Here is a 25,708-nt window from a genome sequence, read left to right on the forward strand (position 1 = left end):
TGGACAAATATATTCTTCTTCCTAAGTCTCATTAAATACATATTTGTTCACTCTCTAAACCAGCTACCAAATAATAGGCATATTTAAACAATTACCAGAGAGGTTATTTTCCTCCTATAAGAAGTTGTGCAGCAAGGTGAGGTTTATCAAACATAAAATCTTCTATTTAGTTTCTTATCTCACTCTCATTATTCAAGAATTTTAAAATTGCTGTATCTATTCTAAACCTATATGGAGGTTTATTTGACTAAAGAATATTTAGGTTGAAAATTACAAATTACAAACATAACCTAACTTAGACAAAAATGGGGAATAATTAAATCACGTAATGTAATGTCAGGAAGTCAGGGGAATAGTACTTCCCAGGGATACATGAATTATACTCTTGAAATACCTTTAAACTTCTGCCTTAGTATTTTTTGTGTGTTATTATATGGGGCAGCATTATTTTTAAGATTAGCTACCACATTAAGGATGTAAACATGGCCAATAGCATTTCATGAACTCACTTACATTTCATCTATAAAAAGAGATCATCTTCCTTTTGTCCTTTTTTTAAAAGCCTATGGACAGCACGCTGACCCAACTTGGGTCACAGACCCACACTCATGTGGAAAGTGACAGGTGGCTCAATGACAGAAACTTGAAACCCCATTTGAGCTACACGGTTGGAGTTTAGGAGAAGGGCCATTCACCAAATGAGCAGAATAAGAAGGAAAGAGAAATGCCAGGAAAATTATAACTGTTCATTGTCAGCTTTTTGTTGATTTAGTTTTTCATTATGCAAGAATATGGGTTTTTAACTCATCGTATTTATATACCCTACCTATCCACATTCGAAGGCACACGTGGAAACTTTATGCCCCATGTTACCAAGGCATCAAACTGAATAAAAAACTGTTTTCTAACCTGCAGTCTTTAACTCCTTCCGGCCTGACTGTCAGTTCCTGTCCCTAATTGGTTATTCTGCCCTGCGTCTTTCACAATGACATTCACATATCCATGCCTTCTCACCGAGGCCAAATCCTTTCAATAGAGATCATTTCATAGCAAAGTTGAAGTCATGGCTTTTTTCAGATGCATTATATTTTTACAGGCCCTTTATCAACAAGAAAAAGTAATTCATGCATCAATTACCTTTCTGTCTGCACTTTTTTAGTTAAAGATTTCATACCTTAGTTTGTCTTGTCATTTTGATAAAATTTGAGTGAAGCTAACATTCAGTTGCAATAGGAAATTAAATTTGGCAGATACTTTTGAAATCTAAATGCTGAAACTGTAAGTTCTATTGGAAATGGAAGAAATTTGTTCAAATAACAAATGATTAGAAATGGTAAGCATGTGTGATTAGGACCTCAGTTAACGGCTTTGCTGCATGAGAAAGCTTCCCAGGTGTTATCTTCGCCCTTCAGTTGATAAACAGCCTTTTACATCGTTGTGGATACTTTAGATTTTACTCTGGGTGAAGTGGAAGCCTCTGTAAAGGTAGAAACAGATGAAGGCAGAGCCTCCATCAACCTGGGTGCCTAAGCAGCTATGATGAGTACAGCAACTTTCCCAACTTGTGCATGAACAAGAAAAAAGCTTTCTCATTTGTCAAAGCTGCTGAAATTTTCAGGGGCTATCATATTATTGTTACAGTATGAACTTGCCTTTAGAGGTAAGCGACTATGCTGCAAGAGCTGAGATGGTTCATAAAGGGAGCGAGAAAAGTTCAGCTACTAAACATATTTCAAAGGTGAAGGTGACAGGATTTAATCATGAATTAAGGAGGAGAAATAGAGGAGTCAAGTGTGACTAGAAAGATTAAAGCCAGGGGGAAAATTGTAATAATCTACTAATAAGAGGAAAATATTGAGTATAGAGCCACATTTAGATGTAGAGGGGTGTGTGTGTGTTTGTGTGTGTGTGTGTGTGTGTGTGTGTGTGTGTGTATATACATGAGGTTTTTGTTGTTGTTTGTTTTTGTTTTAAAAAAACATATTAACTTTGAGAAGTCTACTAGATATTTACATGGAGATGATGAATAGGCAATTGGATAGATGAGTGTGTGATTTCGGAGTTCAGGGAGAGGTCAGAGTTGAAGACATACATTTGAGAGTCATTATTATAAGAATGGTTTTAAACTCACGAGACTATGAGGTCACCAAGGAAGTGAGGATAGAGAAAGAGAGAATTGAGCCCTAGAGTGCTTCCAGTTTGAGACTCCAGAAAGAAAGGGAGGAACCCAGCAAAAGAAAACATGAGAGTGACCAGAGAGCTTAAAAGGAAAGTGAAGAAAGAGGCAGGCTGTGAAATGCCCTTGAGAACGGAGTTCCCCTTGGATGTGGTAATGTGGAGAGTTGACAAGAACTGTGGTGAAGATGAAAGACTGAGTACAGTAGGGATGAGAGACTGGAAGGAGACAACTCTTATTAGGAGTTTAGCTGTAAGGGGATCTGTGACATCAGGCAGCAACCTGAGGAGTATGTGCTATCAATACTAGGACATTGATATAGTACACAACATGTCTATCTATCATTTATCTATCTATCTATCTATCTGGCTCTATCTACACACACACACACACACACACATATTCATATGCACACATATGATATAGCTCATTTTATGCTGCTAAGAATGACCATAGAAATCAAAATGAATTTGCAGAGATGAGAATTGCAGGAGTGATGCTCTGTAGTTAGCAGGTGAGGAAAGCATCCTGTGCACCAGTGGAAGGATGTTTCCTGGAATATGAACATTGTAACCATTGTATTGTGCTGTATTCTCCCAAGAAGGCAGAGAATGTAAGGAATGTAAAGAAACAGATGAAGTACATTATTGGATTTGATGGTCAGAGATTATGGAAGATCTCTTCTAATTTTTATTTTCTGAGAAAAATAGGAAGCAAAGAATTTGGCTAATGGAGAAGAAGGGTAAAAAAAGTAAAGGAGAGTTTTAAAAAGGAACAATTTGGAGAGAGTAGTCTCAGAAAAGAGACAGTGAACTATTAGGATTCCTTTTCTAAAACGTAATTGAGTCACCAGGCATTCTTTCAAAAAACTACTTATGATTAAGTCACAAACGTCCACTGAGCCCTGCTGCATGAGTAGCATAGTGGAGCAATGATAAGCAGTACTACTTCCTGGGAATGCTGGTGTCTATACATGTTTTTAGAGGGAAGACAGCCCAAGTAGTTAACCATATTCCACTGATGGGCTTGTATCACATGTTCAAGCCATGCTGTATTTTCTTCTTTGTCCTCTGATTTATGTAACCATACGTTCTCACCTCTACATCAGTATGGTATCTTTCAAGACAATTATTTTACGTGCGTTTTCTTCTGGTGTATTTTAGCATTAGCTACTTCATCTGTTACCTTTAGCTACTTCAACATTTTGACCTTATATCTTAAAATTAATATAGCTAACAGGATATGAGCAAGTGACTAACAAAATTACTTAATTTTTTTATACTGATGCATTATTTTTTGAAAAATACTGTTTTTAATTACAGAAGTATTACATTACATGTGCTTCTCAAGCCTCCTTTAACTACCTACGACAAACAAACTTTCTAAAAAATAATCAAAATTCTTATTTTCCAGTCTAGAAACTTGCTGTCCAAATTGCTTTTCCCTATTTTTTGCACTACAAATAATTATTAAACTTTCTCTCCTACCTTAGGTTTATTGTCTTTGGGGTTTTTCTTTTTCTTTTTTTAAATTTATTTTATTGCATTTTAGGTTTTGGGGTACATGTGAAGAACATGCAAGATTGTTGCATAGGTACACACGTGGCAGTGTGATTTGCTGCCTTCCTCCCCATCACCTATGGGGTTTTTCTACTGAGATGTCTCAAGATATTTCTTTGCCCTGAGGACAATTAATCATTATTCCACACGTGTAATAAATTTTATTTTTTTTAGTGTCTTTGGTTTATGCAGACATCAATAAAACATACTATTATTAGGTTCACAGTGATATTTTTTGCTGGAATAGGTAGTCAGGAGAGATGGTGTAAATTGAGGTTACAGATAGTGAACATTTACTATGGTCTTACTTCCTGGAATAAACTCTCGACCATACCACTTTAAAAAAAAAAAAAAAAACTAACCTTCTAGAAAAGTTAGACAAGTGGCTAAATTTAAGACAATGATAACAATAATAATAATAACATCATTTCAAAGCTTAAATAATCTAGATATCAGTTTCATTTAGCCGCATGTTTAATTTTGAAAAAGTAGAAGCTTATAAGTCCTCTTAAATGTAACGTAACCCTTCTTCTTACAGGATTACCTCCACAAACTCAAGAAAGATACCCACTCTTCTGTTTGAAAACTTCAGATGGTAGCGTTCACTGACTTATAAGATTCCTCATATAATCGTGAACATCCCACATTGTCTACTTCTAACTGCCACCATGGAGTCTTCATTCTTAACGATAATAAAAAGTAAGTCTACACCACCTAAATAGGAGAATAGATCAAAGTTAGGAACATGGCTTTGATGTTTCCTCACTTCCATGTTACACATCCACATTTCTGAAATACTCTCTCCTGAATATAATCTGGTTTGTTTCAAGCTATCTTTATTAAAATTAAAGACTGTTGTCCAAGCATAATTCTAAAACTACAAAGTAGAGGTGATGTTATGTTTTAATTAATGAAACCTGCAATTTCATTTGCTTTTGTTGATCACATTGCATTATTCTATGTTGAGTTGCTTTTTTAAAATACTTAAGTATTCTCTCTACAGATGACACTAAAAAAGTTATCTGTAAATAAAAATTTTAAAATCATATCACCTATATTTCCTCTATCTAGAAATGACTTCTTCTTGAAGATAATTCTTATATTTGTTTTTTAATGTTGTAGCTACTCCATTAAATCATTTTTTTACCCTAATCTAGGGACTAATCACCCAACCCAATTTTAGCTCAAATGTTTTGGACAAAGTTTATGTAATTCCTCTGTTGGATGGATAGGTCCCATGGCCTAAGCTAAAACAATCAGGTTATTCTTTCATCCTCACCACAAAGGTTAGTTTGGGAATGGGCCTTTAAGGACTGATATTACTCAAGTTTTTGTTTGACCTTTCAGGACACTAATCTATGTCACCCTGCCCGCTTTCCCAATCCCCTAGCAGGACATGAACAAGAGAGGATATAGGGCAGCATCTCTGGCCAACTTACAGCTATATGGGCCAATCCTAAGGGAGTGGAGTCCAAAAACAGAGACAGATAAATCTCCTGATGACATCATGTGACCTCTGCATCAAGCTAAACTCAAAGCCAGTTAACTCCTGAAGAGTAGTTGGATAAACTAATATATTCCTTGTTTTAGATCATCTGCCACTTGCAAGAGCAAGTACCTTCAGTGATGTACCACTGTTAAAAGTGCATGTGTTCCACTCTCTATCCTGATTAAAAATAAGTATTACATGTGTCTTGATCAAATATCTAATTCCATAGGTGTGTGGTGTCCCTGTTATAGATCTTTAACAGTCACCCACCAACCATAAAAGAGAAATAATTTCTATACTTATGCCTTGATATTTTTGTGTAAGCCCTTGTATTTACCCTATCATAGTGTTCACGGTATAATTTTTACTTGTCTGTTTTCTAAAGTCCTTGGAGACAAGTTCTACGTCTATTACACTGATCTATGTCCAATATTAAGCAGATTTCCTTACATATGTTATGGGCTTATTAGATATTTGTTGAGTGAATGAATGAAAGAAAGCATAATTTCTATAAGAAAAGTAAGAGTCAGACAGAAAGGATCTCCTGTGCATTTTTTCCTCCATATTTACCACGGTCTGCAATACAATCTCAAGGAAATTAGCAAAAAAAAAAAAAAAAAAAAAAAAAAAAAAAAAAAAATGAGGAAAAAAAAATAAGACAGTAAAGCAGTCTACCACCATTGTTTCCTAGAATTGGAAGACAAAGTGTTTTTGAGTTGCAAAAGACAGTGAAGCTTTATTTGGTGACTTTCATTCACACTGACTTCACTCTACTTACTGGTGATGATGGGCAAGTTATTTACCTAGTCTTATTCCCTTTCTATAAAATGTGGATTATAATGATTACCTTACACAGTTGTAACAAATAAGAAAACAGATTTAATAACTGTTGTTATGATTACTTTAAAATCCTCCTGATGAATACATATTGGCAGAATTTGCTGTTGGTTCAAAAATATGCTTCTGGGATCCCTAGAGATGCTACAGTTGAAGGAGATATCATTTGATGTTTTTAAAGCTTTACTGGCACTGAAAGAAAAATGTTATAGACTTTTAGGATATGTAACAACAAAATTTGTCTGGATATTTCACATCTGCATTATTAAATATGTATCTTAAATGACAAGGAAATCTCAGGCCATACTGTCACATTATTGCCTAACAAATGGATCAATATCTCTCCATATTTTTAAATTAAGATTAACAGATTAAAAACTAACTTGTTTCTAACTGACATTCCACTTCCTGACACTCTGTGTCATTTTCCCATGAAAATTTATGACATTTGCAAAAGACTACTGTATAATTACATTATTTTCTTACTTTTTTCAGAAAATAATTTATCTTATTAATAAAAATAAACTAGAGTTTAAAATAATTTGTCTCATATGTCTCATATGTGTGCAGGGCCTGCTAAAAATATTGATATATAAATGCATACAGAGAAGAAACATGTACAGTCTATTTACTGACATTTACTGATTCTTCCTTATATGTATTTCAATCCTCCCTGTTGAAAGAACTTAACAAAAGGTAACACAAAGCTGGGTGCAGTGGCTCATGCCTGTAATCCCAGAACTTTGGGAGATGGAGGCAGGAAGATTACTTTAGTCCAGGAGTTTGAGACCAGCCTTGGCATCACACTGAGACCTCACCTCTACAAAAATAAACAAAATTAGCTAGGGATGGTGGCATGCACCTGTGGTCCCACATAACAGGAAGCTCAGGTGGGAGTATCACTTGAGCCCAGGAGGTTGAAGCTGCAGTGAGGCCAGTTTGCACTACTGCATTAAAGCCTGGGATACAGAACAAGACCCTGTCTCAAAATACAATAATAATAATAATAATAGCAATAATAAAACATAACATGACTCTCTTATATTCAAGTTTAGGGGTGATCTTGTTTTTGTCCTCAGGGAGGGTAGCCCCAAGTCCCCAACATAAGCATTTAAAAGATTAAAAATAGTCACATGTATACTAGTCCTTTTTTCCAGGCCTAAATAATTTTTAATATAAACTTTCCCTCTTTCTGAGTTTTTATATTTATTTTAAAATTCCTTTTTAAACCAAAATGCCTTCACCGCATTTTTGCATTCAGCCCAAGCACACTTTTGTATTGTTCAAACCAAAAGTGAATGCATAAAATATTATCTCAGATATTCTCACAGTAAGTCATGGTGGTAACTTCATTTCACCTTCTCTAAAACACATTAGCTTCTATGTGCCTAATCCAGAGCTAATATCAGAGGTAATCAAATATATCATACTAAGTCAGCAGACTTTCCACTATTGGAAAACCTCTTACTCTCAAAGGTATAAACAACTATCCCCTTACATAAGTTCCATGATTATAAAACACACTCTGAAAATATACTCTTTCCTTCAAAGCTCTTCAAGCATAACAATATTTTTAATACAGTCAAGCTTCCATCATCTGAATTCAGACTTGCAACCTAATCTGTTGAGGAACAAAAAGCTAACTTGAAAGGAATCTACTATTGGCTTGTACTTGTGGAGCCTCAATAAGTCAAGGCTGGGAAATACTGATTAAACCAGGTCTAATTTGTACTAGATTTTCAATTATTTACTACATGAATAAATATTTAAAAATTTTATCTGAAATGTAAAATAATATAACTACCCCAATATCACTCAAAAGTGTGTGAATTATCTATATTTTATAACTTGATAATAACTGCTGGATTACTCGTAAATATTCTGAAAAAATTTAATCTAGAGTTCAGTGTCTAATAATACCAATTGGATGCATTTATTAATCTCGCCCAAATACATTTTTGCAAAACCCCAGAAGAAGAAAAACAAGCGCTTTTCTTTCTTTCCTTTTCTTTTTTTTTCCTTTTTTTGAGATGGAGTTTCACCCTTATTGCCCAGGCTGGAGTGCAATGGGGTGATCTCTGCTCACTGCAACCTCCGCCTCCCGGGTTCAAGCAATTCTCCTTACTCAGCCTCCCAAGTAGCTGGGATTATAGTCATGTGCCACCACGCCCGGCTAATTCTGTATTTTTAGTAGAGACAGGGTTTCTTCATGTTGGTCCAGCTGGTCCCAAACTCCCACCTCAGGTGATCTGCCCACCTCGGCCTCCCAAAGTGCTGGGATTACAAGGGTGAGCCACTGCACCCACCATCGAGTGCTTTTCAAATAAGGAGAAAGATGTGGGTGATCAGAAAAAGCTATAATCTTCTCAATATACAAGTCTAGAAAACGGAAGGATGTTCTTTTAAACTGAAATTAACAATAACACATATGAACAATACTATATATTATTTTTTCTAATTATAAATGTACATATAAACGTTTCAAGTAGGTTACTTTTAGTTACATGTAAATGTAGAAATTTAAGTGACCTGTAATCTGCCATATATATTATCTTGAGCTAGAACAACCTGTTACAAAAGATACAAAAGTAAAATAGACAATATTCTAATGTTTGGTAGACAGTAACATTTAATGATATATTCAAAGCAATAAGCTTCTATAAAGGACTCTTTGCAATTTCTCAATGACAAAACAGGTCTTATGGAGAGAAAGCAAATGACCAAAGCTTTTAGTTTGTGTGGAATTTAATATTATTTGTCCCATATAGTAATTGAAAATATTCTATGGAATTAGATATGAATGTATCCTTTAAATAGCACAAATTCTTTATGAGTTCTATACTAGATGACTCTTATCTGATCAATTCATCACCGCAAAGAGGTTTCAGTGTAACGTTCTAATGGGATACTGTACATAAATGACTGATCCTTAAAGAGCTTTGCTAAAATACATTTCACAAACTTACCTCAGTGAGCACACAGGACATTTTGGATATATCTTTTTCTAAAATTGAGGCTTTTTCCTCTGAATGTATTTATTATTGGAATTTAGTTTTATCACCAGAGTCTCCTAATCATATATTGTATACCTTACAAATGTATGCCTCTCTTTTAAGGCAATCTGCATAGAATCATAGTCATAATTTGAAACATCAAGTTTTTTAATATCAGAGCATCTGTGGCATTATATCCAAAAAAGAATATTTTTTTACCATGTACTCATCAAACTTGTAACTGATTTGTAAATGATTTCTATTATCTTTTCACTGTCTGCTTATATATTCTGTCCTTCTGAGCATCAATCTTTATGTCCGTCAAACACTAGATTGAACAATTAAAGCAAAACTAGACAAAACACAAAAGATTTACACTTCATATAGCCATATTCCTTCCCCCTTCCCCTCAAAATCTACATTTTAGTCTCCATTTTTGCACCTCCCATTCCACCCTGGCTTCATCCTTTCACCCCACTGACTGCTCTTGCATCTTCTGCCCCCATAAAACAAACTTCTAAGTGACATTCACAAAGGTGATAACTTTTTGCTTATTGAGACATTTGTTTCTGGAACATCTGCAATGCCATACTTTTCCTTTAATTTCTCTGGTAATTCCTTTCAGTCCCTCTTGCTTTATTTTCCACTATTGAATTTGCAGGTGTTGGACTTTCCCAGGCCTTGATCCTGGATTCTATTCCCTTTTTCTTTTGACACAATGTCTCTTTCTAATCTCATCTATTCCAAGAGCATTGACCATGAGCTATGTAGATTACTATATTTAAAACTTCAGGTCAATTTCCTCCATTGCACTTTTAATAAAATCCAATCACCTATACATGTTCCTGTATATTCTGACTCCTAGTACAAACCACACTCCCCCATGCGCACACCATATATATACATCACACTATGATATAGCAATAAATGGCTGAGTCCTTTCAATACATAAGGTCTCAATTTAAATGTTTTCTCTCAGAGAGGCCTGCCTTCATAACCTCATCTTTTAAATAACTTCCCACCCCAACCCGTTATTTTCTATCATTGCCTTAAATTTATTTTCTCCATTGCCCTTAATCAGAGTTGAACTTACGGACATTTTGTTTTTATTCACTGAGTGCCTCCCTTGTCTAACTATAAGCTCCATTAGGGCAGGTCATGTCTGTTTATCCAGTTCTGTGTACTCAACACGTAATACAAAGCCTGGCATATAGTAGGCATTTTGTAACTATTTCCTTCAAGAGGCATGCATGAATGAATGAACAAATTTATTCTTTTCTAGTAGCTTATGCAGAAAAGCTGTGTGTTTTTTAATATCCTTCTTGTAATTTATAGTTCTATACAGATAATTCCTGAAAAAATCCTATTATAAAGTATGATGAAATCAACTATGATTTTATATCATTATCATCAATCATTTTGTCAAAATTATTTTCACATTTAATAAGTTTATAAACATATAAGATGACAAATAATTTAACTCCAAAAAGTTTACAATTGTAACTATGAAAAGGCCAACCCAAGAGGAAAGGGTCGTTTTAGTTCTGGCCTGTTTCTCTTTTGTGTCTATATATTTTGACCAGTTTATAATTGTTTTGTTAAGAGACAAGTCAACTTGTTAATTGTTCAACTATTATAGCTAATCAAGTAGGTGAAACATTATTTCTTTAAAAATATCACCTTGCAGTTGGAGAGAGAAAGAATATCTGTGATTCTTTTATCTGCAGTTAAAATAAAGACCTACATAAACTTCAGGTAAGTATGTCTTGTGAACACCTAGAATTGCCAAATTTGATTGTGTTGTTTAGTTGAGTCGTCCTTTTAATCTTTTGGGGAAACACAAAGATAGGTTTCATCACTATAAAGTTTAGGCCTTCAAAAACCATCTCTTATATGAATGTTATTATCATGGACATTTCTGAAAGTGTCATTTTATGGATACCATTGATAACCTCTTTCAACTTCCGTTTCACCCCACTTCTACTTGGAAAAATTGGGATGCATCTTACAGACTCACTTGCAGCCAGTTCTGGAGACCTATCAAGTTCCACCAATTATATACACCTACACGAGATTGAAAGACAGAAGTGGTTTGGCAAAGCAGACGAATTATTTGGCAAATAAAGATGTTAGTAATTTGCCGAGGCCTGCCTCAGCATTTCCAGGATCTAGTCTTTGTGGATATGAAAAGACAGCTCTGTTGAACAAAGCAGTCTCCTAACCTACTGATGTGCCCTAATGCTTAATAATCCAAATTTTGATTATTTTATTTTAATTCTTCTAGTTATTCAATAACATTGCAGGTACGCAGTTCCCTGGATAGAATGTCTTCTAGTAGTACTCACAGATTTAGATCTAATCTGTTTAGTATTAGATCTTACATCTAATACAAACCTAGAGAGATGTTTTTAAAAGTCTTTATTCCTTTTGCCGATTGCCTTTTTTTATGGCATTTCTTCAAGTGAAAATGGACCTTATAACATTGCAAAAATATCAAGATAATTTTTTAAAATTTTACATACTGTTTTTAAGTGGTAGGTATTTGTTGTGTGTGTGTGTGTGTGTGTGTGTGTGTGTGTGTGTGTGTGTGTGTGTTTTAATCATGGATGACTTTAAATATACATAAGTAAGGGAGTGATATAATTAACCCCTAATACACCAATTGCACAGTGTCATCCCTTATTAATTAATGGGCTGGGAATTTTGTATCATATAAAATCCACCCACCCACATCTTCCACAGAGATCACTGGCAAAGTGTGTTTTACCAGTGATGTGCAGTAGACACCCATCTATCATTGAATAGAATTTAAGCCTTAGGTTCATTATGTCTGCATAACAATAAAATATAAGGGGAATACAATAAAATAACATAAATAAATGCATATATTTTACAATACAAATAATATGAACATTAACATACATATAATAAAATATCAAAAGAACACTCATTTATTAAATAAGCATGTAGGCATATCTTATGCCTTGTAAATTTCCTACTATTTGAGGCTACAGTAGTGAGATCATATGCTCTACCATATTCCTCTATTTTAGGAAGAAATGACCTATGTTCCCCAGCTCTTCAAGATTTCAGGTTACTCTCAATTTCTCTCATTATTTCTATAAAATTTTACTACTTTCCTAATAAGCTTAAAACTCACTCTTTGTAAACCATATTGCTGTGAAATATGAAATGAAAATATAAAGAATTATTAAATCCTGAAAAGAAACAAGTTAAAAACTAGCACTAACTGAAAGTCAATTTCTCTCTGTCTCTCTGTCTCTGTCTTTCTCTCTCTCTCTCTCTCTCTCACACACACACACACACACACACACACACATACACACACAATTTTGAGTATTTGGGGGTTAAGGGAATGCAAACAAACTATTCATATATTTTATCAGGAAGTTGAACTGATTTGGAAAACTCAATGGAATGTTGTGTAATCAAAAGTAAAAATGACAAGCATACAAACAGAAAACTGGTTCCAAGAAGGACAAACTTGTTTTTCAACGCTAGCTGAGTAGTCCTGCCCAGATATGCTGAGCAAATGCCTAGATCGGTCTCTGCTTTGGTGGCTGAGCACTATCCTCATAGGAAGTGATATTGGCATCATTAGTTCTCTTGCCAGTGGTGCACAACCTCACTTTGACATGACGACTGCTGGGCTAATAACACAGGTCTCCCAGTGGCATGGGAGTATAAGATTTTCCTATGAACCATTGCATAAAAGCATGTTTTGTCATTTCCCTCAAAAAGCCAAACACACATGCACACACACATACATGTGTGAGCATACACACACATCCCATTGAGTTTTGCCAAAAACATTTTTTCAGATTTTGCATTTGCATGCATATGACAAATGCTTGAAAATTACAACTCAAAATTTTCTTCTGCAACTCCTTTAGTAAAACCGATAGCAAGGATGAAATATCTTGGTTTGTCTTCACCACTCAATCATGTAATTTTCACAGATCCACTGCTTTAAGCAAGCAGTTTCTCAGTACCTTCATGGAGTCAGAACTATTTTTCCTTTCGGATGATAAAATATATATTTTATCAGAAAATAAAAAAAGTTTTAAAAGGAAATGAATGAATATTTAATAAAACAATAGACTCTACAATAATACATTCTTAATATGGAACTTTGGATATAAAGGAATGGGCAATCAGCTCTGAGACACACAGAATGTCTGGTTGATCCTTCCTGCTCATTTCATCAGCCATATAATCATATAATTCTTAACATTTTACATTTTTTATACCCAATTTAGAACATGATGCCAGAGACTTCTAGACATTTCTATTTGCTGCTTGCTAATAGTAACCATTATGAAGTTTGACATCCTATTCTCTTCTCTGTAGGGTCCTCACCACCATCATTTTTTCCACATACACTATTACTACCTAGAAAGGGAAAGATTTTCACTAAAATTCCATGTAAACCAGTCTGACCTCCCTAGATGATGCCCTACCCTGAAGCTTTCTTAATCTTCTTCTTTTAAGCTTACCTACCACCTCATTTTCTAGGGTACCATATTCAGCTTACTATTACACAGGGAACATCTGGAAATCTCATTTACTTTAAGTTTCTAATAGCTGAAAGGAGTTAGATTTTTTTTTTTTTTTTGAAATGGAGTTTCGTTCTTGTTACCGAGGCTGGAGTGCAATGGCGTGATCCTGGCTTACCACAACCTCCGCTTTCTGGGTTCAAGCAATTCTCCTGCCTCAGCCTCCCGAGTAGCTGGGACTACAGGTGTGTGCCACCATGCCCGGCTAATTTTTGTATTTATAGTAGAGAGGGGGTTTCACCTTGTTGACCAGAATGGTCTCGATCTCTTGACCTCGTGATCCACCCACCTCGGCCTCCCAAAGTGCTGGGATTACAGGCATGAGCCACCGCTCCCGGCCAGGAATTAGATTTTTACCCCATATACACAAGCCCTAGAAGATTTGCATTTTAATAGGGGACAATTCTTTCATAACTCAAAGGAATGGAATGGTTCTAACAGTAGAATTTTAAGCAACACTGAGATCAGTGGAGGAAATATTTGAGGTGAGAATGCCTATCATCAAACCATAACACTTGAGATGTTTGTCTTTTCCATGTAAACTTAAGCCCAGCTTGAATAAAAGCCAATATTCATGTTTGAACAAGAATGGAAAGAGAATAAAATTTAAAGCAAAAATCAAAACTGTCAAATTGTTGAATAACCTTATTTCTTAATGGGATGCATTATTCTCTCTCAGCTTCTTATCTTTGCAAAGTGGTATTGTTGTTAACTATGTAGCTCTTCTCAAGTTCATTGTATCTTGACCAAGGTGGCCCTCACCTTGATTAAAGTTTAATAGGTTTCTTTCTGACCTTCGGCAGCTCCTGATCTCCCTTTTCTTAGAGCATTTACTTTAGAAAACTGGAAAACTAGTCATTGGAAATTCTTTCTCTGCTCTTTTGAGATATAATTCTTTTTTTTTTTTTTTTGTGGGGGGTGGTGTGAGGAGACACGGTCTCCCTCTGCCAGCCAGGCCGGAGTGCAGTAGTGCAGTTATGGTGCTCACTACAGCCTCAACCTCCTGGGCTCAAGCAATGCTCCTGTCTTGGCCTCTCAAGTAGCTGGGACTTTTACAAGCCACTTTCCAGTTTTGCAACCCATAAAACCTTTCTCAAGGAACTGGGAGCCATCCCTTTGAAATGTAATCATCGAGAAAGATAGTGCCCCATCTCTCCCAGTTTCCATGGAATGATAGGAGCCTAACTTCCTTGGGCTCCTTGCTCCACATTGTGAATCTACTTCCTGTCATGGAGATATAAGACCGAAAGTTTATGTTTTTTGGGGGAAAGACCAATATGCAAATACAGATGTCCTGTGATTCCCCACACCAGCCGTTACAAACACTCCTGCATTTTGTTTTAGTGGAATTGAGTTCAGACGCAGTTCCAATCTCTCTCTCCTATTGCAATAGCCTTGAATAACGTCTTCTTTGCCTGTTTAACTTTGTCTAGTGCAAGTTTTGCTTTGACCTTCACTTCTTGGGTAGATATAAGTAGGTGTGTATAATTTGTGTATGTTGCATGAGGAGTCTTTCATGAAGCAAACATCCTGAGCACAATCCATCCAAGGAAACAAAGAAAGCGTGATACCTTTTTTTTCCACATCAACGGAGGTTTCCTTCTCACTTTTCTTTTTGACATCTTCTTTTTCTGCTGGTAAAATAAGAAAATTGTAAGTCTTTACCTGTTTAACTTGCATGTATTTCAGGGCATGCATGGCTACCATTGAGGCATCCAATTCATCTTGTATAGAGGAATCCTAAATCAGCCATAAGTCATGTCAAATATGAATAAGGTAGCACATTCATAACAGACTAGTTAGCTTAGGTATAATTCCTCTTGAGGAAAAAGAATTTTTTTTTTTTTTTGCCAAAGGCAAAAAAGATTTAATAACAGTGAAAACATTAAATGGCATTATTATGGTATTATTTAACAGCTTTCATAACATATATTAAAAATAACTTATTGAATATTCTCCGAGCTATAAGGTCACAAGAAGCATGTCAAAAGTTCTGAAATATCTGAAGTTTACTTAGGACATCAGATGAATTATTTGAAAATAACAAGTTTAAAAAAATATATATATATATATATATGTAAAACAAACCAGTCAAATATTTTCTGCCTTCTACATAAAATGACTTGATCTTCTTTTGGTAGACTTTTAAAATTAAACTGAATTCGTTAAATATTAACCATCATATTCACACATGTAATTAAGTAAAGTAGTGAATTAGAGAGAACTGAGCAACAGATCTAAAGAAAGGAAAAATAATCACAGTAGTAATTTTCAAAAAGTGTTTAGGCTTAAATTCTCTTTTTAAAAATTGACAATTTTAATTTTATTTGGAATACTTAAACATGTTAAGAGTGTTCATTAATAACAATGACAATACATTTATTAAGGAAATTTCTTTCCTAGAAAATAATATGTTTACCAGTAGTGTTATGCATAGATACTAATTGATTTATTTGGTACACAGCTTTTAAATTTCTTACCTTTCTTTTTTGTTTCAGAAGTAACTTTCTTCTCAGCCTTCTTCTTTTCCCCTTCTTTTTCTAGAGAAGAAATTTGAAATGTTTCCTTTAGGGAAATTTAGTATGAAAGCAAAACCAAGGTTGAAATGTAGGATTTTTGTTAAGTTAGTTCTGCCTCCAACTAGCTTGGTGACGGAGTGAGCAATTTAATCTCACTAAACCTTATTTTCCTCATATATAAAATAATAATATCTCCCTCAAAGTTAATGTTTACAAAACATTCTGTACAGTGCCTGGCTCACAGTAAATGCATAAAATTGTACTGCTAATACTATTTACACATAATGAACAAGACAGTTTGAGCTTTCTGAACTAAACAGTTGTTTAGTGCCTAAAAGTATTGATATATACAATTAAAATATATTTCTTAGAAAATATACCACAGATAAACTAAAAGAATTTTTTCTTTTTATACATTCAATTTCATTAGAAATAATCTATTAGGCCATTAAAAACGTATCTATTTTGAGGTGGCTGTTTTTCATATCTGGCTCTTGTCAACAGGCATTTAAGCCTGGTGACAAGTGTCTGGCAGTGTGTTGGAGACATAACTTCCACTGTCCTTTCTGAGTGGTTTTATCAACAAGGGTGTTCAATCTTTGCACCCAGAGGTTGCAGTAAGTCTGGATCCCACATCAAACTGTTCGTGGTACCTCTAAACTTCATGGAGGAGTTGTGTTTCATAAATCTGAGAAAGCCTTGGTCTGAGGGGAGCAAAGACAGAGAACCTCACACACCACCCATGCATAGTCACTTTGCAGTTGGACATCCCTGGACACTTTTCTGGTAAGCATAGTTATTTCAAATAATGAAGTCTTGTACTAATGCATAGTTGTTGAAATAGAACGTTAAGTGGTTTTAGATTTGAGGCAATGATAGCTATGGTTCATGTTCTAAATTCACTGACTTTTATATTTAATTAAGAGTGCTATTTACCTTATATTTGAAATATCTTTCTCTTTGTGAGTTGTCTCTCATCTCAGGTACAGGTACATTCAAAGACTTCCATTACCCAGAACTATTATAAGATTATTATTATGCTAAAGAAATTCAATATGTAGTTCTAGAATGAATGCGTAAGTTGTCTACTAGTGACTGTATATTATTAAATATAGGAATTAACTAGTTCCCTTAGGGATAGAGCTTTTTTACCTACAAGGTCAAAGACAATACTTTCTTTCAATGTTAGAAGTAAAATTTATAGAGAATCCCTTTCAGGACTTCTAGAGATAATCTAATGTCGCAGGGAAAAATGTATTCACATTTTGTCTAAATGTGTGTACAGCATACTATTTAAAGCTCATCCAATCAGAAGTAGAAAGTCAAGAAGTCAAATTTTGATAGCTCCAGACATAGAAATAAACCAATTGAATTCCACTTTTCCTTTTCCTAAAGGTTTATGCATATTAAACGTGTGGATCATATTTAATATTCTGAATAAAGATATTTTTAAGTATCACTACATTCAGCTTCTCTGGGAGATATTTTGTGTAGTGGTAAATTTTACATCATCTCTAGATAAATGCATATGCCAGATAATTGAATGAACATTTGCTAAGCATCACCTCTGATGTCATGTATCAGAAAAAGGGTTAATTAAAATACAGATGACTTGAAAATATTTCTAAGCTCATGCTAAACACCAATGTCATAATCACCATAAAATCAGAACTCACTATCCAAGTCTCCATATTTCATAAGGTTGATGCATAAATATTTCATTAAAAAGCTTGTGCCGATTAGTCAGTCTTACACTGAACTTCACAAAGAAAGTAGATATCTGAACCCAGAAGATGGAAGGCATTCATTTCTTTTTCTATTTTTTTTTAAGAGAATACCCTTGTGTAATAAATTCTACCCTTCAAATTAATATATCTGGAATTTTATTGTGGTGATAGAGTATTCTTGTCTTAGTCCAAATTGAATTAATGTTCCCATTATACACTCTGCTTGTGATTACAGTCATATGCCATGAGAGTCATGAATAAGAGCAGAAGTCCACAAAAAGCAGATATAAATAATATCCTTTAATAACGCTTTTATGAATTAGACCTTTAAGATGTCATTATGAGACTTACTTTATTCATGGTGAATTTCATTTAAAATGTCAACTTCTGAAGATTCTACATTTCTTCAAGCACTATTGTCTCTGTTCTATAGGTGATTTGGCAGTAATGGAATTAATTTTTCACTTATAAAAACATAACAATTTAATTATGTCCTACTTGGATATAAAAATAACTCATGTTTCTTTTATGAAAACTTCCCTGCCCCTGACTTTTTCTTCCTCAACAGCCAACAGTACTCTTCCCTTTCTGTCTACCTGACTTTGAATCCACATAACAAAATTCCTCTTCCATCTCTTTCTCATTGGTTTCCTGGGTTTTTTTTTTTTTTTTTTTTCCTGGGTTTTTTTTTTTTTTTCAACAGCTAGAGAAGAATTAGAGCATTTAAGCCTATTGATGTTCAGAAAGTTAACAATTAAATGTATCTACAGGATGTGAAAGTATCAGACTATTACCTTTCCCTGACAAAAGTATAATAAGCCCTGAAATGATGTTTGCATTCTGTCAGGGATCACAGGAGAATCTGGTTGGGAGAGAAATCTTCCCTACAATGAGCAGCTCTGAGCCACAAATATGTTATTAGCTTCGCATAAATTAACGTCACATGAAAGAAAAATAAAACGACTTACTTTTTACTTTCTAAGCCCTCACAATGAGTTTTTCTCCTGCTTTTAAATGTTTTTAAGCCATCTCAAAGCCAGACAATGCACAATAGTTAATTACAATTGTAAAGCTTTCTAAGATGCCCGTTCCACGAAGAAACAAATGCAAAATATTTTATTTTTGTCTTACAGTTTGTTCCTCCCCTCTCTGCCCTTCTAATGTAGAGATTATCCTAATTCTGCGTGTCAGAGGGGTGCTTTTCTTCTAACACTCTGGCCAGAATTGATGTATTCCTGGTTCCAGTTAAGTAAACAAGAACTTGTTTCTTTAATAACAAGGCATTCAAACACCTCATCACTGTCACCTTGTTTTCTTAGAGTGGCAGAGATTGGCCTGGAACCCAGCTCACATTATGATCATGGAAAATTTTACATAAGCCTAAGATAAGTTCAGTTACATGAGTGATTATTAGAGTTCTTCCATTGTTACCTACAGAGGGTTGTGCAGCACAAGAGAAAGCACAGGTGCTGGCATTGATGACCTTGGACATCCATTCTGTCCATTACTCTTCCTAGTTGTGTGACCTTGGGCAATGTGCTATGGCACACTGAATTTCACTTTCCTCATTTGAAAAGTGGAGCTAATAAAATCTACCTTGCTTACTTGTGAGAAATGGAGATAACTGAGCTAAAATGCCTGGAACAGAGGGCTGTTGAAAAATAATAGTAATAATGACAAGCTATTACTATATTTTGTTAATAGTAAAAATCTGACCACATATAATCTTATAAGGTAATTTTTAGGTGTGACCTTTATTGATCTCTTTAAGTAAACACAACTTTATTCTTATTTTTCTATATCCAGTGAGTGTATGTCTAGAATACTTTGTATTGAGAAACTAAAGGAAAACAATACCTAGAAGCAGGACAGAAATATGTTATGAAGGGTGCTGTGCTGCAGTGAAGTGGATTCAAGTCTCAGTTTTGCTGTTAACAGTAGCCACCGCCTTATGCAACTGTAGATGAATGCTGTATCTTCTGTCTTCAACCATAGAGGCCGAGAAATGAGTAGAATGTGTTTAAGTCCCTTTCACCTGTTTATTCCTTATTTACCAAGTGAAATAAATGCATCATCTTGTATTTGTTTTCTGATTTTTCTGGGATTAGGTAACTTAAAAAGAGTTGCAAATAGCTATGACATGTTGTCTGGTTTTGATATGGCTAAAAATCATTTAAAACAAGAGAAAATGAGTATGTATACATATACTATATATATATCTATAATATATAGTATATGTATACATAGTGTATATAATATGTAGTATAATATGTCCATATATACTATATATAATGTATAGTATATGTATATATACTATATATATATAAATGGGACAGGTGATGATAAAGGTTACAAAAAGCAAATAGAAAAGCTTGATTTGGAGAATTAAAGCCTGAGCGCGTAGGAGGTGGCGTGGTTTGTTTTAAAGGTGGATAGGGTAAACCTTTCTGAATGAACAACTGGAAAGATTATTTTAAAAAGTGGAAGAGCTTTGGGCTATTAGGGAGAAGACTTTTCAGCAGAGGAAAAATCTCTGCAGAGACCCTGAAATGAGAGCATGCCAGATAAATTCAAAGAAGAATCAGTGCCATTGAGGCCAGAGCTGAGGATTCAGAAGGGGAGTGCTGACTGCTGCGGTCGAGGTGTAGCAGGGCTGATCTCTAGAATCTTGTTGTTCATGGTATGAATTTTCCATTTCCCTGTGAGTCACATAGGAAACCGCTGAGAGGTTTAAGAAGAGAAGTCATACAACTCTGAGTGATGGTTTAAGAAAACCTTTGTCTGTTGCTGGGTGATATCAAGTGTCTCGTTAAATTTTGTGATCAAATTTTTAAGGGAGAAGACTTAGGGGAAAAGTAATTCAGAATAAATATTCTTCTTCTATATTTTTTTTTTCAAAAATTTCCTTGGAATTTTATTTGGGACTCTGAAAGGCATGCAACTTTATAGAAACATAAAGAGTTCCTCCCTTCACATTGTAATTAGGTTGCTATGACAGCAAAGCTTTTTAAATTAAGGACTTCACTTTAGTTACGTGGCATAACTAAGCTGGCCTTTCAGACTCTGAATCTATTTTCTTTGCCTTGACTTTTCTTTAATGATAGCTGAATTATTCTCAGAAGTTCTCTCTTCTCATTATCAGCTGTTAACAACAAACAACTAACAACCAGCTATTCTACAGTACTTTCCATTGACTACACAAGACCTTTACTAATACAATTTAGTCACATAAATCAACAAATGCTTATCTAGTCTTATGCCAAAATCCTTTGCCAGTGTTTGGAGTTTTAAAAACCTCCTCCAGTAATACCAGGTGTGAAAGCGTGAAGTGAGAAAGTTTAGAATTACAACAAGGACTTTGTGAAAGGGTAGAAGTGAAGCATGTAGGAGTCAAGAGAGGCATGCAACCCTGCTCAGCTGAGTGGAGTGGGAAGCTACTCCTGGGGGATACAACCTCAGACTGAGTCTAAAAGGGACTGAGGGGCCCACCCTGAACCGCACATAGCATGTTGTTATCAATAGTTGAAGGAACTGAGGTACGGTCATAGCTCATGTCTTGCAGATACAGTTGAGAATTCAGTGCCCTAGTGTAAAGGACTCTAGGTCTCATCTGTTTAAATTCAAACTTCTTCAAGATGTCATACTACAGGCAGTGACCCAAAACTGTGGCCACTATACTGCATTCTGGGCGACAGAGCGAGGTCTGTTTCAAAAAAAAAAAAAAAAAAAAAAGGCGATTGTAAATTTTAGCTGTAGATCAACTACAAGAACAAACCAGCAATCCTGAGAGGGCCTGCAGACCCTCTGAAGGAAGTGGACTGCTTCTGCAGGGCCCAAGAGACACCCCAAATACTGAGAGTGCCCTAAATGTGGAAGTGGGAAAGGGAGACCCTCCTCTCTCGAACACACACCCCCACTGTAAAAACTGAAGGTCTTTTTGCAGGAGAACTTTCTGAATTTACCTGGAGCTGAGTCAATGTAGACAGCTGAGCAAAATTAAGGGTAGAGGAAGCAGCAGAAAGGCCCTGGGAGCTTGCTGGGTCCCCTAGCAGGCCATTCCTGCCTGGCACCACAGGGATCCATCAGGAGGGTGACCAGAGGAGCAGGGGGTAAAACCACAAGGAGAAGGAATTCTCTAGTTGAACTCTGTAACAGTTTGAACAGGGTGAGAAGCCTCCTGGCCCAGAACTCAGGAGAGGGTGCAAATCTGGCATGCAGGCTCCACAGGCAGGGGAAGAACCAAGCCCTTTCCTTTAGCAGCTGAGAGGTGGGTATCCTGGGGCAAGTTCTCAAGCGCATCTCACCCTCCACCTGGAAACAGACTCAGGGTTGTTGGGTGGTAGGGCATGGTGGGAGTGAGAATGGCCCTTTGGTTTGCATGGGAGCTGGGTGAGGCCTGTGACTTCCGGCTTTCCCTAATTTCCCTGGCAACCTGCACATGGCTCAGCAGAGGCAGCCATAATCTTCCTCGGTACGCAACTCCATTGACATGGAATCTCACCCTCAACCCCCACAGCAGCCACAGCAAGACCCACCCAAGAAAAATCTGAGCTCAGACATGCCTACTCCCACCTCTACCTGATGGTCCTTCCCTATGTACCATGGTAGCAGAAGACAAAGGGCATATAATCTTGGGAGTTCTAGGGCCCCAACCACCACTGGTTCATCTCCATACGACTGCAACTGATACTCTCTGGAAAGCTCCACCTTCTGGCAGGAGGCCAACCAGCACAAAAATAGAGCATTAAACCACAAAAGCTAAAGACTCTTATAAAGTCCATTGCACTCCCCTGCCACCTCCACTGGAATAGGCACTGGTATCCTTGGCTGAGAGACCCACAGATGGTTCACATCACAGGACTCTGTGCAGACAACCCACAGTACCAGTGCAAACCTGGGCTGACTCACTGGGTGGCTAGACCCAGAAGAAAGACAACAATTACTGCAGTTCTGCTCACAGGAAGCCACATCCATAGGAAAAGGGAGAGAGTACTACATCAAGGGAATACCCATGGGACAAAAGAATCTGAACAGGCTTCAGCCCTAGACCTTCACTCTGACAGAGCCTACCCAAATGAGAAGGAACCAGATAACGAACTCTGGTAATATGACAATACAAGGCTCCTCAACACCCCAAAATATCACACTAGTTCACCAGCAAAGGATTCAAACCAAGAAGAAATTCCTAATTTACCTGAAAAAGAATTCAGGGGATTAGTTATTAAGCTAATCAGGGAGGCACCAGAGAAAGGTGAAGTCCAGTGCAAGGACATCCAAAAAGCTATACAACAAGTGAAGGGAGGAATAGTCAAGGAAATAGATAGCTTTAAGAAAATCAACAATTTGGGAAACTTTGGACACACTTTTAGAAATGTGAAATGTTCTGGAAAGTCTTGGTAGTAGAATTCAACAATTAGAAGAAAGAAATTCAGGGCCCTAAGGCAAGGTCTTCAAATTAACCTAATCCAACAAAGGAAAAGATAAATGAATAAGAATATATAATCAAAGTCTCTAAGAAGCCTGGGTTATGTAAAATGGCCAAATCTAAGAATAATTGGTGTTCCTGAGGAAGAAGATAATTCTAAAAGCTTGGAAAAAATATTTGGGGGAATAAATGAGGAAAACTACCCCAATCTTGCTGGAGACCTAGACATCCAAATACAAGAAGCGCAAAGAACACTGGGGAAATACATTGCAAAAAGCTCATCACCTAGGCACATTGTTATCAGGTTATCTAAAGTTAAGATGAAGGAAAGAATCTTAAGAACTGTGAGACAGAAGCACCAGGTAACGTCTAAAGGAAAACCTATCAAATTAACAAAAGGTTTCTCAGCAGAGATCCTACAAGCCAGGAGGGATTGGGGCCCTATCTTCAGCCTCCTCAAACAAAACAATTATCAGCCAAGAATTTTGTATTCAGTGAAACTAAGCATCATATTATGAAGGAAAGATACAGTCTTTTTCAGACAAATACTGAGAGAATTTGCCATTACCAAGCCACCACTCCAATAACTGCTAAAAGAAGCTCTAAATCTTGAAGGAAGTCCTGAAAACACATCAAACCAGAATCTCTTAATGTATAAATCACATAGGCCCTATAAAATAACAATTTAAGTTAAAAAGCAAAAACAAAAAACACAAAATACACAGGCAACGAAGAGCACAATGAATGCAATCATACCTCACATTTCAATATTAACATTGAATGTAAATGGTCTAAATGCACCATCTAAAAGATGCAGAACCAGAGAATGGATAAGAAATCACCAACCTACTATCTGCTGCCTTCAGGAGACTCACTTAAGACATAAGGACTCACATAAACTTAAAGTAAAGGGGCAGAAAAAGGCATTTAATGCAAATGAACACCAAAAGCAAGCAAGGGTAACTATTCTTATATCAGACAAGACAAACTTGATACCAACAGCAGTAAAAAGAGACAAAGAGGGACATTATATAATGGTAAAAGGTCTTGTCCAACAGGAAAATATTACAGTCCTAAATATATATGCACCTAACACTGGACCTACTAAATTTATAAAACAATTACTAATAGACCTAGGAAGTTAGATAGACATCAACACAAAAATACTGGGGGACTTTAATACTCCACTGACAGCACTAAACAGGTCATCAAGACAGAAAGTCAACAAAGAAACAATGGATTTAAACTACACCTTGGAACAAATGGACTTAACAGATACATACAGAACATTTCATCCAACAACCACAGAATACACATTCTATTCAATAGAGCATGGAACTTTCTCCAAGATAGATGGAAACTAAAAAATTTTTCAAACTGAATGACAATAATAACACAACCTACCAAAACCTCTGGGATACAGCAAAGGTGGTGCTAAGAGGAAAGTTTATAGCCCTAAATGCCTACATCAAAAAGACTGAAAGAACACAAATTGACTTCTAAGGTCACACCTCAAGGAACTAGAGAAACAAGAACCCACCACACCCAAATCCAGCAGAAGAAAAGAAATAACCAAGATCAGAGCAAAACTAAATAAAATTGAAACAACAAGAAAAAAATACCAAAGATAAATGAAACAAAAAGCTAATTCTTTGAAAAGACAAATAAAATTGATAGACCATTAGCAAGATTAACCAAGAAAAGAAGAGAGAAAATCCAAATAACCTCACTAAGAAATGGAGACATTGACACTACTGAAATACAAAAGATCACTCAAGGCTATTGAACACCTTTATACACATAAACAAAAAAACACTTACAAGAGATGGTTAAATTCCTGGAAAAATACGACCCTCCTGGGGTTGGAAGGAAGATTTAGATACCCTGAACAGACCAATAACAAGCAGTGAGACTGAAATGGTAACTAAAAAATTACCAACAAAAGAAGTCCAGGATCAGATGGATTCACAGCAGAATTCTACCAGGCATTCAAAGAAGAATTTGTACGAATCCTTTTGACTAGCACTATTCCACAAGAATGATAAAGATGGAATTCTCCCCAAGTCATTTTGTGAAGCTGGTATCACCCTAATACCAAAACCAGGAAACGACATAACCAAAAAAGAAAACTATAGACCAATATCCTTGGTAAACATAGATACTAAAATCCTTAACAAAATACTAGCTAACCAAATCCAGCAACATATCAAAAAGATAATTCACCGTGATCAAGTGGGTTTCATATCCAGGGGTAGAGGATGGTTTAACATACACAAGTCAATAAATGCAGTACATCACATAAACAGAATTTTAAAAAAAGTCACATGATCATCTTAATCGATGCAGAAAAAGCATTAGACAAAATCCACATCCCTTTATAATTAAAACTCTCAGCAAAATTGGCAT

The 25,708-nt window shown here is 35.8% G+C and overlaps 1 protein-coding gene across 1 annotated transcript in view; it reads right to left on the reverse strand.

The window, feature by feature from the left end:
• The window catches only part of TRDN (triadin), a 310,496-nt gene that overhangs the window by 176,308 nt on the left and 108,480 nt on the right, over nt 1-25,708 (reverse strand). The window contains exons 12-13 of the mRNA XM_037731458.1: nt 16,112-16,171; nt 15,203-15,262 (exon numbers count right to left, since the gene is read on the reverse strand). Of these exons, the coding sequence (XP_037587386.1) occupies nt 15,203-15,262; nt 16,112-16,171 (120 nt within the window). The remainder of the gene's footprint in view (nt 1-15,202; nt 15,263-16,111; nt 16,172-25,708) is intronic.

The sequence above is a fragment of the Cebus imitator genome, unplaced genomic scaffold (genome assembly GCF_001604975.1).
Source record: "Cebus imitator isolate Cc_AM_T3 unplaced genomic scaffold, Cebus_imitator-1.0 Scaffold400, whole genome shotgun sequence".
In the NCBI taxonomy this organism is placed as follows: domain Eukaryota; kingdom Metazoa; phylum Chordata; class Mammalia; order Primates; family Cebidae; genus Cebus; species Cebus imitator.